Genomic DNA, 12553 nt, shown 5'->3' with positions numbered 1-12553 from the left:
AGTAATTTCCCCATGGGGATCAATAAAGTATACATTATTATTAATTAATCTCCTGAACCTGATAACTGGTCGTGCCACTTTTTGGCAGGACAAACTGCACTCAAGCATTAGTGATAACTGGCAATAAGTCTTTGACATCACTGTGGAGTAATGTTGGCCCAATCTTCTCAGCAGAATTGTGTTAATTAAGCTACATTGGAGGATTTTTGAGCATGGAAGTGTCATGTTCAGCAAACAATTGATCTTTCACCGAAGTGCAGGTTATGCCAAAGCATCTCAATGTGATTAAAAGTTTGACCTTTGATTAGGCCACTCCAGAACTGTTATTTGGTTTGGGTTTTTTTTTTTTTTGTTTAGTTTTGATTTGTTTTTTCTTCAGGATTTTATGGTATAGAACAGAATCAATGCTTAAATCAAATCCTTCAAATCTGGATGTAGTGTTTTCAGTGGAAGAAATGTTTTGTCACTCATTCAAGTGACTTCTTCAGTCTCAGTTGACTGCAGGTTTCCTCAACCTTAAAAACACTACATTTGCATAATGACTTAAACTGGCATCGCTGGCAAACAATGGGCTGTGTCTTGGGGATCATCAACATGTTTTGTGAGGGGGGCTTTTGGTCAGCAGTGTCTTTTTCCTTGGATCTCTCTTATGGATGACATTTTTACTTAATCTCTTTCTTATTTTTGTATCATGAACTCTGACATTAACTGAAGCAAGTGAATCTTGTAGTTCTTTGGATGCTGTTCTGGGTTCTTGTGTGACCTCTGGTTGAGTCATCAATGCACTCTTGCAGTGATTTTGGTTGAAAATCCCGGGAAGGTTCCCGACTTTTCCAAGTTGTCTCCATTTGGCAGATTGGATAGTTTTTTTCTCTTATAAATGAACTCTTACCTAAATAAACTTTTTTTTTTTGTATTTACTCGTTATTTTGTCTATTATTCAAATTTGTTTGATGACATGAAACATGTAACTGTGTTAAGTATACAGAAAAAAAGAAATCAAGAAGGGGACAAATGCCTTTCAGAGCACTGTATATTATGTTTGACTCTAAACATTCAAGGTGAGCAATCAGTGAAGAGTTGCAACATATATTCAAAGGTTTGGTTCTGCTCAGTACTAGCTGTTTTGATTAATAATGCATTTTTTAAAATATTTAGGTCAACTTCTTTACAACCTGGCACTGAAAAAAACAGCTGTCCAATCTTCAACCAGTGGCACTGTGGGTACTGGTGGTAAGGCAGTTGATGGAAACAGAGATGCAAGCTATCAAAGAGGGTCTTGCACACTTACCAGTGAACAATCTGATCCCTGGTGGAGAGTAGACCTGGTAAATGTGTATACAATTGGGACTGTAATGATAACTAATAGAGATGAATTGGGAAATGGGCTGGATGGTGCTGAAATCTGGATCGGAAATTCAACAAAAATCAGTGACCCTGAAAGTAACAGGTGAAAGAATGCGATATATACCCATAAGTCAGTTATCATTATATCAGTGGGACTTATTTATTTTTAATTTTTATACTTTTTCTTTTTGAATCTGTTATATACAGGTGTGCTGTCATCTCTCACATTCCCAGCGGACAAGCGTTTTATTTTCCATGTAACTCTGTGAAGGGACGCTACGTCACTGTGTTTCTACCAGGAAGTGCAAAGGTCCTAAGTCTCTGTGAGGTTGAAGTGTACTACGGTAAACACCTTTAATTATTATGTTGATACATAAGACTGTAATTTACTGAGTCAAAGGACAATGAAAGCTTTCATGTCAGGGTGTTTTTAATTTCTAAAAATATTATTATGATTCTTTTTTTTAAATTTATGTCAATAGAGATTGTGACAGGCCAACCAAAAGAAATTATTGTCCTCTTGGTTTTCCTTCAAGGATACCCATTACCCAATGTGGCACTCAAAGGAGAAGCTACCCAGTCATCTACACTCTCTGTTGCCACTGCGTCCAAAGCCATCGATGGCAGACGGAACTCGTTCTATAGCAATGGGTTCTGTAGCCACACGGCTGAAGACGAGACCAACCCCTGGTGGAGGGTGGACCTGCAGCGAAGCTTTACAATCACTGCTGTAAAAGTCACCAACAGAGGAGACTGCTGTGCTGAAAGACTGGATGGAGCTGAGATCAGAATAGGAAACTCACTGGAGAACAATGGAAACAATAATCCCAGGTAATGATGACTTCATACCAGTCAATGTTCATTGTGATTTTTTCTTTGTTTGTTTCATCTTAAAATAATTTCAACAGCAATATTTCAGAGATTGCAATATTTATATATTATCCACCACAGGACTAGTTCAGGACTTCATGTTACTTCCTCCTGAACTGGAACTCCACAACATTAACATAATACTGCCCTGTTAAATATCCCAACTCTTTGATCTTTGGGCTGAAGGAAGAATAACACTCAATGCATAAATGCTCAATCAACAATTACTTTAATCAGCACAATTCTCTTTATTCCATACAACACTTTGAGCATTTCAAACGTCCGAACAGGAGATGTGCACTGGAGGGTGTCCGGCAAAATCTCAAAGTGTCTGACCATTTCTCACATTCTTACAGCTTCGGCCCCCCTTCCAAACTAAGCATCCAAATTCTTTCTCTCTCAGTGAGCCTAAGTTACGACCTTGGCTTCCTGTGCAGTATGTTTTGCTCTTCCTACAATCAGAAAAGCAAGGCCATGATTCTCCGCAAACAGTATTTTCTTTATAAATCAGCAGTATGAAGTACCATAGAACAGTGTAATTCATTCACAGTAAATCAGCAGTCTAATGTAATACAAATCAGTCTAATCAATATAATAATTTCACCTTCTAACTCAGGAGTATAATGCAACCTAAAACTATAGAATGATTTCATAAGCTTAAATCAGAGGTATAATGTAACATAAGACAGTGTAATAATCTCACAATTCCCCCTTTGAGCTCTTCTTAAACACAGGTCACATGTGGGGCGACCGTGGCGCTGGGGTTGGGAAGCGCATCTGTAACCAGAATGTCGCCGGTTCGATCCCCGCGCTCTCTGTCCTGGTCGTTGTGTCCGTGGACAAGATGCTCTAGGGCTCTAGTTACAGAACCATCTGGGGCTATATTGTTGGGAATGAAAGTGCAGCACATCTCTCCAAACATTACACACACACTCTCTTGTTACCCACTAGGTGTCAGTTCTCTTAGTTGTCATGCTTCTTTTCTCTCTCTCAACCCTCTGTCCCCCTTTAATAGGTGGACCATATGTGGGATAACTGCTGTGTTTGGGAAATTTAGATGCAAGAAAAATAATGTTCTTCTAGTCACTAGAAGAACATTATTTTTTCATTTCATTTTTCACTAGAATCTAGTGTTTCAAAGTTGGTTTAGTATAACATGTTCGTTACTTTATGACCCACAGACTTATTCTAAACATAACCTAGGTGTGTAAGCATGTTTGCAATGACCCCTCTGCACTCTAAGTCATTTCCCACAATATATCAGTCACGCCAAACAAAGCTTATGACCTTCAGAAGACTGAGTTCCAACTCTCATGAGCACGTTTGCCAGGCCCTGTGTCAGCCCCCCCTTAATGATATAATTAACTCACATGTACATGTACATATTTAAATTCTTAAGATCGCGTTTAAACTCACAAAAGAGAATTTCCTTCCTTCAGTAGGTCATTTGTGTTGTTCAATAAGCAGAAACCATCTCACAATTTGACTATCTTATCTAAATGTATTGTTTCATCACTGGTTGGACATACCAGTCTTTCTTTTTTTTAAGTTAACCTTGCTGAAATTCACGTGTTAATGAGTGTAAGCTGATTTTCATTGCATGTGTGCATTAGTAGGCGGGTTAATTCTATGTGTGTTCAGTGGAGCTGCAGATCCAGCAAACCCTCTGTGCGTGTTTTTGTTTGTTGCGATGTTCCAGACACTTTCCCAACCTCCACAAGTCAGTTGGCCCCAAATTTCAACACAATTTTATGTGCTCTTAAAACCTTCATTTCCGTCCTTGCTGCTGTACATTTCACAGCTGCTGATTGTTGCTGGGTGTGGTTCCCATTATGTTTATCTATCAATTTGCTCCGGCTGCTGTGCTCATGGTGGAAGGTTGATCAAGGTCCGTAGCCACCTGTATTAACACACTGTGACACTTATCTAATATCATTTTCATCACTGCTCCATAGACAAGCAGGTAACACGCCCACCTTTACAGCGTAAACTGCACACAAGTCTCGCAACACATTCCTCTCTCTGCTTGTCAATGTTGATACTGAAGGTTGACCCCGAAGGAAATTGGGTTAAGGCTGCCGACCTTTTGCCAGCGCCATCTTACCCTTCCGACCGTACATACATTGCACAGGGGGAAGACAGGTCAGAGAGGTATAACACAATTTCTGCTGTCAGGTGTGCTTCCATCTCACATATCAAAGCGGGTAAAACCTACACATACCGGTGTGATGGAGGCAGCATGGAGGGTCGCTTTGTGAATGTGTTTCTTCCTGGACAGAAGAAGACTCTCACCCTGTGTGAAGTGGAGGTGTATGCTGCCCCAGCAGGTAGAGCTTTAAGCGACTGGATCTGATCTACTGAAACACATCTGCCTGATACTGATTCATACTTGTTTCTTCTTTTCAACAATTTAGTGGAACCGCTTCCAAACGTGGCCTTGAACAAACAAACAGTACAGTCATCAACTTGGTATGGGCCAGTGTTTGGGCCCTCAAAGGGTGTCGATGGGTGCAAAAATGGAAACTTGAACTCAGGATGCTGTACACACAATGATCAAGATCTGGGTCCCTGGTGGAGAGTAGACTTGTTGGCTGTCTATAAAGTCAGTGCTGTCACCATCATCAACAGACAGGATGCTTTTATTCCAAGGATTCTTGGGGCACAGATCCTGATCAGGAACTCGCTGGATCAAAATGGTAACATGAACCCCAGGTGAGATCTGATTTCTGATAAATATGCTCCATAAACATTTTTTCCTTATTAAAAAACTGAACATTATATTTAAAAGAGTTACACTGAAACTTTTTAAAATTTTCTCTACATCCATCAGTTGTGGCATGATCACATCATTAGATGGTACACCAACATACACATTCCAGTGTAATGAAATGGAAGGTCGCTACATCATTGTGATCATACCAGGAAAAAGGACTTACACAACCCTGTGTGAAGTGGAGGTGTTTGCTTCTCTCTCTGGTAGGGTCTTGTTGTGCTATTTTTTAGAAATTGTTGTGGTTTTGTGTGTTTAAATTATTATTGTAAGATTTTTACTGTTGTTGTTTTTTTCTTTTTCTTGTATTTACCATTGTTCATAGGACCAAATGAACATCATGCACTTTGCTGAACTTTTAGCTTTCAGTGTCCAGTTAAACTGCAGAATATTTGAATGGAACATGTTAAAATGAAAGGAAAACAATAACAACCAAACTGGCTTAAACAAACAGAATCCTAAAGCAAAGTACTTCCATGTAGTTCCAGAAGCTGTCACTCCTTTACCAACTCCTCCGCCTCCTCCCACCCCTCCTCCACCTGTGAGCCTGCAGCTTGGTGGCAGGAACGTGACGGTGGTGGGAGAGAGGCTCTGCTGGTCTGATGCTCTGATGTACTGTAGACGTTATTACTGGGACCTGCTCAGCCTTCACAGCCAACAGGAGCAAAGCGAGTTGGAGCAGCTGCTGGGCCTCGTTCCTTTCTCCCTCACAGACCACGTCTGGATGGGACTGCGCAGGTACTGATACAGTAGTTATTGCAGTAGTCCGCAAACTATTCAGTTCCCCCAAATTGGTCCTGATGGTCTACAACATAAGTATGTTTGGATGCGATAAGATGCAAATGTCTTCTAAAACAAACAAAATAACAAACAAATGGAAAAGTGCTGTATAATTGCACAAAAACTACCAATTTTGTTGTGTTTTTTTTTTTCATAATTAATGAATAACGTTTGTGATGTTCAAGGTTCCTGCACAATACTAAGAGGCCAGATGCACTACCCTGTACTCTTATGATGCATGATGTCTGTGACAATTTGCAAACTTTGCAAATCAAATTATGCAGATGCAGATCTTTGCATTGCGCGTCCTTCCATTTTCCCATTTGCATTTCTGCCATTGCTGCAATAATAGGCCACTTTGCAAACAGCTTTCACTGTAAACACAACAAACCTGCTGTACCAAGGTTTTTTTTCTGTTTTTTTAATGATTGTCATTGTTCTTTTAGGCCTACACAACATCAAGAAGATAAATATGGATCATCCAGCTTATGTGAAATTCAACAAGCAGCTTTTAAACGCCCATATGCTCCATAAAGAGCAACATCTCGATAAATGTAAATCTGTTCAGATCTGTTCATCTGTTCTGTCCAACAGATCCCTCAGAGGAGACGAGTGGTTCTGGATGTCTGGACAGTCCATGAATTTCTTGAATTGGCCACAGGATTTTGTTCCAGACTGTTACTCCAGCACCTGTGGGGGCATGACTAGCACAGAGCACCTCCTGTGGCAAGACCAGCACTGTGAGGAGAGCCTCAACTTCATCTGCCAATCAGGTTTTACTTACACCACGTTAAGGCTTGTGTGCTTTTATTGTGCATTGCTTTAGTTGAACTTTTCCTCATGTTCTTTCAGGTGCTGACGATGGCGTGCAGAGAGTTTATTTCTCCAGCTTCCAAGGATCCAACAAGTCCATAGGAAAATCGATGACACTGTATAAACTGTGATGCATGATTTTTTTTGTTAGAAATAGTTTTCATTTGAATTTGTTTTACACTCCTTTAAACCATTCTTAGAAAAATTCAGTAATCGCATAAAACATTACGTTTTCTTTTTCATAAGTTACAGTCATGAATAAATGATTTGTCTTTAAAATCTTTCCTGTCTAGTTTGTAGTAATGCTCATAGCAATCATAGCAATTGTATTTCTACAAAACACGTGAGGTTGTTCCTCTGCATTATATAAAGCAATAAATGACTATAATAATGTCTCTAAAGTTATGGCAAAGACTGTAATGATGAAATGTGGTAATAAAGTTTGGATTAAAACATCCATCCATCCATCTTCATCCGCTTTATCCGGGGCCGGGTCGCGGAGGCAGCAGCCTAAGCAGAGAAGCCCAGACCTCCCTCTCCCCAGCCACACCACAATGTTGCGTGCGTGCATTTACTGGGCATTGCCTTAATTTAACTGTAACTCATAACCCTTTAGGTGCTCAGGACGGTGTGCAAAGAGTTTACTTCGACAGCACCGCGATTGCCACACGTTCACAGTAAAGGTGAATATCGTCATGTATGCTGAAATGTATATTTTAAAGATAGATTTAATTAGAAACTTTATTTCTTAATCTATCCTTTGCTGAGGCGCCATAAGAAATGTGTGCACGAAAGGGAATTTGACTTTAAAAACATGACTAAAGCTGTTAATGCAGTACTTCTGTTAGAACCCCTGAATGTGAGCTGACAGACATCAACTCTGGTACATCTTGATTGTCTGATTTAAATTCAGAGGCAGACTTACAGGAATTGTCTCATTGTGTAAGCATTTATGGACACAAATGTGTTGGAAGCTAAACTTTGTTCTGTATTATGTCAAGACCAAAGCAATGAAATGCAGATCACGCTTCAACAATTCAGAACTGATGTACAAATTCATCAAAGCAATAAAATTCTCATTAAACCAACAGACACGTTTGCGTATTTTAAAATTGACCTTGAGGAAAAAATATTGAGACTCTTAATATGCTAAAATATTAAAATAGCACACATGTAGGACACACGCTTTCTCTTGTGAGTGCTTGGTTTAATACTCATATTCATACTCATTAAGGGAACATCTGGGTAAATAAATCAGTGACTTCCACTTGCTCACATTAGAATATTTTCTATAACAGTTTTAGTGCTTTAAATGAAGTCATGGGAAGTTTTGTCTTTGTACTGTGAATATGTTCAGCGTTACAAGCCTCAAAGTGAAAAGGGGCAAGCCAAAGCTTTGTTTTTTGTTTTTTTAAATCAAAGTATTTTCTTGCCTGTTTGAGCGTCAGAATTTTATATGAACAGGAGCAAGACACGTTAAATTTTCAGGGTTGGAAAACATATTTAAATTCTAAGTAAAGCAGTTTTTCACAATCTAAACCTGCAACCTTGTTTTTTCCCAGCACAATATTTTTTTCTGCAGCCAACTGTGAGAACAGCATTATGGGACATATCGATGTTTAAAAGCAAAATATCCATTCTGCAGAGAAACAGCAATGAGCTGTGGTACCCTGGATGATTGATCTGTTTCCTGATGACTGGTTCTTGTGTGACGCGTTGACTTGGGAATGAAATGACCCAGTTCTAAAAGGACACAATTACACAAAGGGAACATTGTGATTGTAGATCAACAGGGCACGTGTTTCTGTTACATTTCTTTAGGTGTGGTACAATCCTGTAGTTTCAGGGAGCGTGCAACTCCCATATCTGAGTAATGTGTTAACTGAAGCACGTTGACAAGTTCTAATATAAACCAAGTAAGGACAGATACACCCAAAAAATTAGGACAGGTTGAATCAGTGTAAAGTTGAGTAATGATTCACCTGGTCTAACTTGTCCTTCTTGTCTCGTGTCTGTGTCTGGTGCAGGCTGAGTCACTCGTTTGAAACTATACTTGTGTATCAAACTGTGCATTGTTTTATTTCTGCTGTTAAATTAATTCTTATTTAATGTCTAAACTGTTTATATAGAGCAATAATATGGCAGAAGAGTCCCATAGAAGAGTCTATGGGAGGATAGATTCTGGCCAGTGATGATCCAGCCCTGTGCTGATCCTGCCAGCATCTCTGGCGCTGATGCAGCCAGAGATGTTTTTAATGTTTTTAAGTTTGGGGTTTTTTGTGTCTGTGTCTGGGGGGAGGGTTCACAGCTAGTTTTAGTAACCCCGCTCCTTGGCATCGTCTGCCTTCCATCCTTTGTATTATAATAATTGCAAGCACATGGGGGGCGCTGTTGTAGTGTTTCAGATCAAAGCGTTTCTCCTCACTCGGTTTTAAACATCAAAACTTAAAGTTAAATTTAGCAGCTGCAAAGCCACTATTGCGGTGCTATTTTCAGTGAAATGAACCAATAAAAAATATAAGAAACTGTGAGTCATCTCAAAACTAAAAAGTGATCCAAAACTTTAGGCAAGGCTGACTTTTGATTTACCCCATTCTGACTGAATATACTTACAAAACGTTACAGTAAAACTCTTTAATTAATGTTAGCATGATTTATAGGCTTATAAATCATTATCTTATTTTTCTCCTACAGGTCTGTTACATGGCATACGACATGAATCATGTCTGTAGTGCACCGAACATGTGCAGGCATTGCTGCAGTTAATATTTAAGGGAGTATTCACAACAATTTTCTGTTAGTGCATCTGCCACTGAGGTTAAAGAACCTCACAGCACTTGGGGGAAAGTTTGTGAGGGGACTCTGGTGTTTTTGTTAGGTGAGAAGGGGGGGGGGGGCTGCTGGGCAGAGGAGGGAAAATGTTCAGCTCAGACGTTTCCAGGCTAAGAAATCCAGCAGGAGAGTGTGGAAGAGAGGAGCGCTGAAATCTTACTAAATAAATAAAGGATTTGCAGCTTGATTAGATGTAGGTCGAGAAAATTTTGTGGAGATTGTGTAGAGGCAGCAAATCCAGGAAAGGAGAGGAAGATTTTGTAGGAATTCCTGACTGACGTCATTGTAAGTAATGGTTTTCTCATAGCTGACAGGAGCAGCGCTCACTGCGGTCTTCTGCTGCTGTAGTCAATCTGCTTCAAAGTTTTGACATGTTAGTGGTTCAGAGATGCTCTTCTGCATACATTTGTTATAAAACCAAACCCAAAAAAATGGTTATTTGAGTTCCTGTTGCCTTCCTGTCAGCTCAAAGTAGCACATCAACCAGGCATTCTCATTAAAGAACTGATGTTCACTGGATATTTGATCTTTTTCCGACTATTCTCTGTAAACCTTTGAGATTTTTCTGTGGAAAATCAGTAGATCAGCAGTTTCTGTAGTATTCGGGCTAGGTAATCTGACAAGAGCAATCATTCCATGTCTCATCAGTCCACAGAACTTTATCCAAAATCCAAGCGCTTCATTAAGATGTTTTTTGTCAAATGTGAGACGAGCCTTTGTGTTTTTCTGGCTCAGCTGTGGTTTTGTCCCTGAGCTCTCCTATAGACAGCATTTTTGTCGAGTCTCGTTCTTATTGTTGAATCATGAACTTTGACCTAAACCGAGGCAAGTGAGGCCTGCAATTTTTTAGATGTGGTTCTGGGGTCTTTTGTGACCTCCTGGATGACTCATTTGGTAGTTCGGTCATTCCTGGGAAGCTTCACCACTGTTCCAGGTTTTCTTTGTTTGTGGATAAAAGCGCTCACTGTGGTTTAAACAGTCCCACAATTTGAGAAAGGTTTTGTAACCGTTTTGAGACTGATAGCTGTCAATAACTTTGTTTTTCACCTGTTTCTTTAGATTGTGTCATGATGTTCTACTTTAGCCTGCTTCACTTTGTCAGACAGACTCTAAATAAAGTCCTGATTCAGCAGATATGACAGTAACCAGACGTGGGTGTGGCTATTGGCTTAGCTTTTTTAAAAATGTGGTTAATTACAGTTAATTCCTGGTGCACATTTGGTGCGTGCGTGCATGTGTGCGTGTGTGTGTGTGTGTGTGTGTGTGTGTGTGTGTGTGTGTGTGTGTGTGTATGTGTGTGTGTGTTGGCTCTTGAGACAGGTGAAGAGGGCTTATTGACTTGTTTAAAGAAGTTGTTGTGCGGGGATTGGATCGGATCTTAACCTCCAGCCGGATGCCACCTCGGCCCTCTGCTTGTCTCCTCTTCACCCTACGACGAACTGAGTTCTACATTATAAAGTCTTTGTAAATAGTGAAATAAAAGGCTATCTTATGTTAAATGCTTAAATTGCACTGTGCTGGTGGTTTTTTCTTCACTGTGGTATGAGCGACGTTTGAGACTTTCAAACCACACATCCACAAACTCGTGCTGCATTTATATCCTGGGGGAAAACCAGGATTTTCTGTGTACTGCTATGTCCTTCATGAATAAATAGATTTTTTTGTCCTCTTAGCTAAAAAATATACATCTACCAATGACAAAGTTAGTGTAAGTTAGTGTAATGACAAAGTTAATACATGCTTTAAGTTGCAAACACAACTCATCCCATAGATGATAAATAACTCCTTGAGTACAACAGGTTAAACTTCATAGGCTATGATAAGCATTGTGTTTATATATTTTGCTCCGTCCTAGGATCCCTAAGAGGAAGCGAGTGGTTTTCAATGAATTATTGTGTGTATTGTGTATACTGAAATGCATGTTTTTAAGACTAAACAAGGTTTTAATTTGATGCCTTTCATTGCTGTAATGATGTAAATTATTCCGTGGAAGGTTCTGTAGGATGTTTCTGCACCAAATGGAATCTGGCTGTGATTCCCAAACAGTTAAATCAGGATTTTTGTTGAATTTGAACTGAAAGCGTGCAGGTCAGTTACATCCCAACTGTCTGTTCTGAAATGTTTTTGTAGTGATGCACAGAGGCAGAATAACGCAAAATGTCATGGTCTAAATATTTCTGCTGTTGTTGTTTTATATGATCCAGTTCTAAAAGGCATGCTTTGAAACAGTTGCACATAGAAAGAAATGTAAACGCAAATCAAAAGGTCAAATTCTTTCAATTGTATCTAGCATTACTTTAGGTGTGGCACAGCCATGTAGCTTAAAAGGAACAGGTGAGTAATATGTGTTGACAAGTGTGTAACATAAACTGAGTGACGACGAACACACCCAACGTTTGAAAATGGCCTGAACTGGTTCTGCCTGTCCTGCTTGCCTGGTGTCTCTGCCAGGTGTAAGCTCAGTCACTCCTTTGAAATGACACTCCTCTAATTTGTAGTGCATTATATTATTGCTACTATTGTTATCATTATCATTATCGTTATTAGTATTATAATTAGTATTAATATTATTTCATCTCTAGATCATTAAAGTCTTTCTGGCCTGCACACATAACACAATTACGTGTGTTATTAAAAAGACTAAAAATATCTCCTCACTGTTTTTATTTTAGTTTTCTAGTCCAGTTAGTTTTTCTTTTCTCTTTTTAATGTCTAGTTTCATTTATATTTATTTTCATAAGCTAACAAGTTTTTTCACATCAAGTTTTAGATTTCAGTTTAGTTTTAGTTTGAAGAATTACTAAATTATTGAATTCAGGTGTTCCAATTGCTTTAATGGTCACAGGTGTACAAAATGCAGACTGTTTCTACAAACGTCTGTGAAAGAACGGCATCGCTCTTAGAAGCTCAGATGTGAAATTTTCTTGCTACTAATTATTCCACAGTCAGCTGTTATTGGTATTATAACAATGAGGAAGCAACTGGGAACAACAGCAACTCAGCCATGAAGTGGTAGGACACGTAAAATCACAGAGCGGAGTCAGCAGTTGCTGAGGCATAGAACACAGAGGTCACCAACGTTTGGGGTTGTTTTTAAGGAGTTGGGCTCGGCCCTTTAGTTTGAAAGGAACTCTTAATGAT

At 39.3% G+C, this 12553-nt stretch overlaps 1 protein-coding gene across 1 annotated transcript; it reads left to right on the top strand.

The window, feature by feature from the left end:
• The first annotated feature begins 1136 nt into the window (after positions 1-1136).
• LOC146636100 (uncharacterized) lies at positions 1137-6711 on the top strand. Its single transcript, XM_085349448.1, has 9 exons — positions 1137-1450; positions 1555-1691; positions 1884-2178; positions 4393-4544; positions 4632-4929; positions 5048-5193; positions 5470-5725; positions 6362-6540; positions 6620-6711. The coding sequence occupies exons 1-9, from the start codon at positions 1137-1139 to the stop codon at positions 6709-6711; spliced, it is 1869 nt and encodes a 622-aa protein (XP_085205574.1).
• The last annotated feature ends 5842 nt before the right edge of the window (positions 6712-12553 follow it).

The sequence above is a fragment of the Diplotaxodon limnothrissa genome, linkage group LG3 (assembly GCF_057381915.1).
Source record: "Diplotaxodon limnothrissa isolate DT_005_m linkage group LG3, D_limnothrissa_male_GT1.1, whole genome shotgun sequence".
Lineage (NCBI taxonomy): Eukaryota > Metazoa > Chordata > Actinopteri > Cichliformes > Cichlidae > Diplotaxodon > Diplotaxodon limnothrissa.
This window is presented reverse-complemented; position numbering and strand designations above follow the sequence as displayed.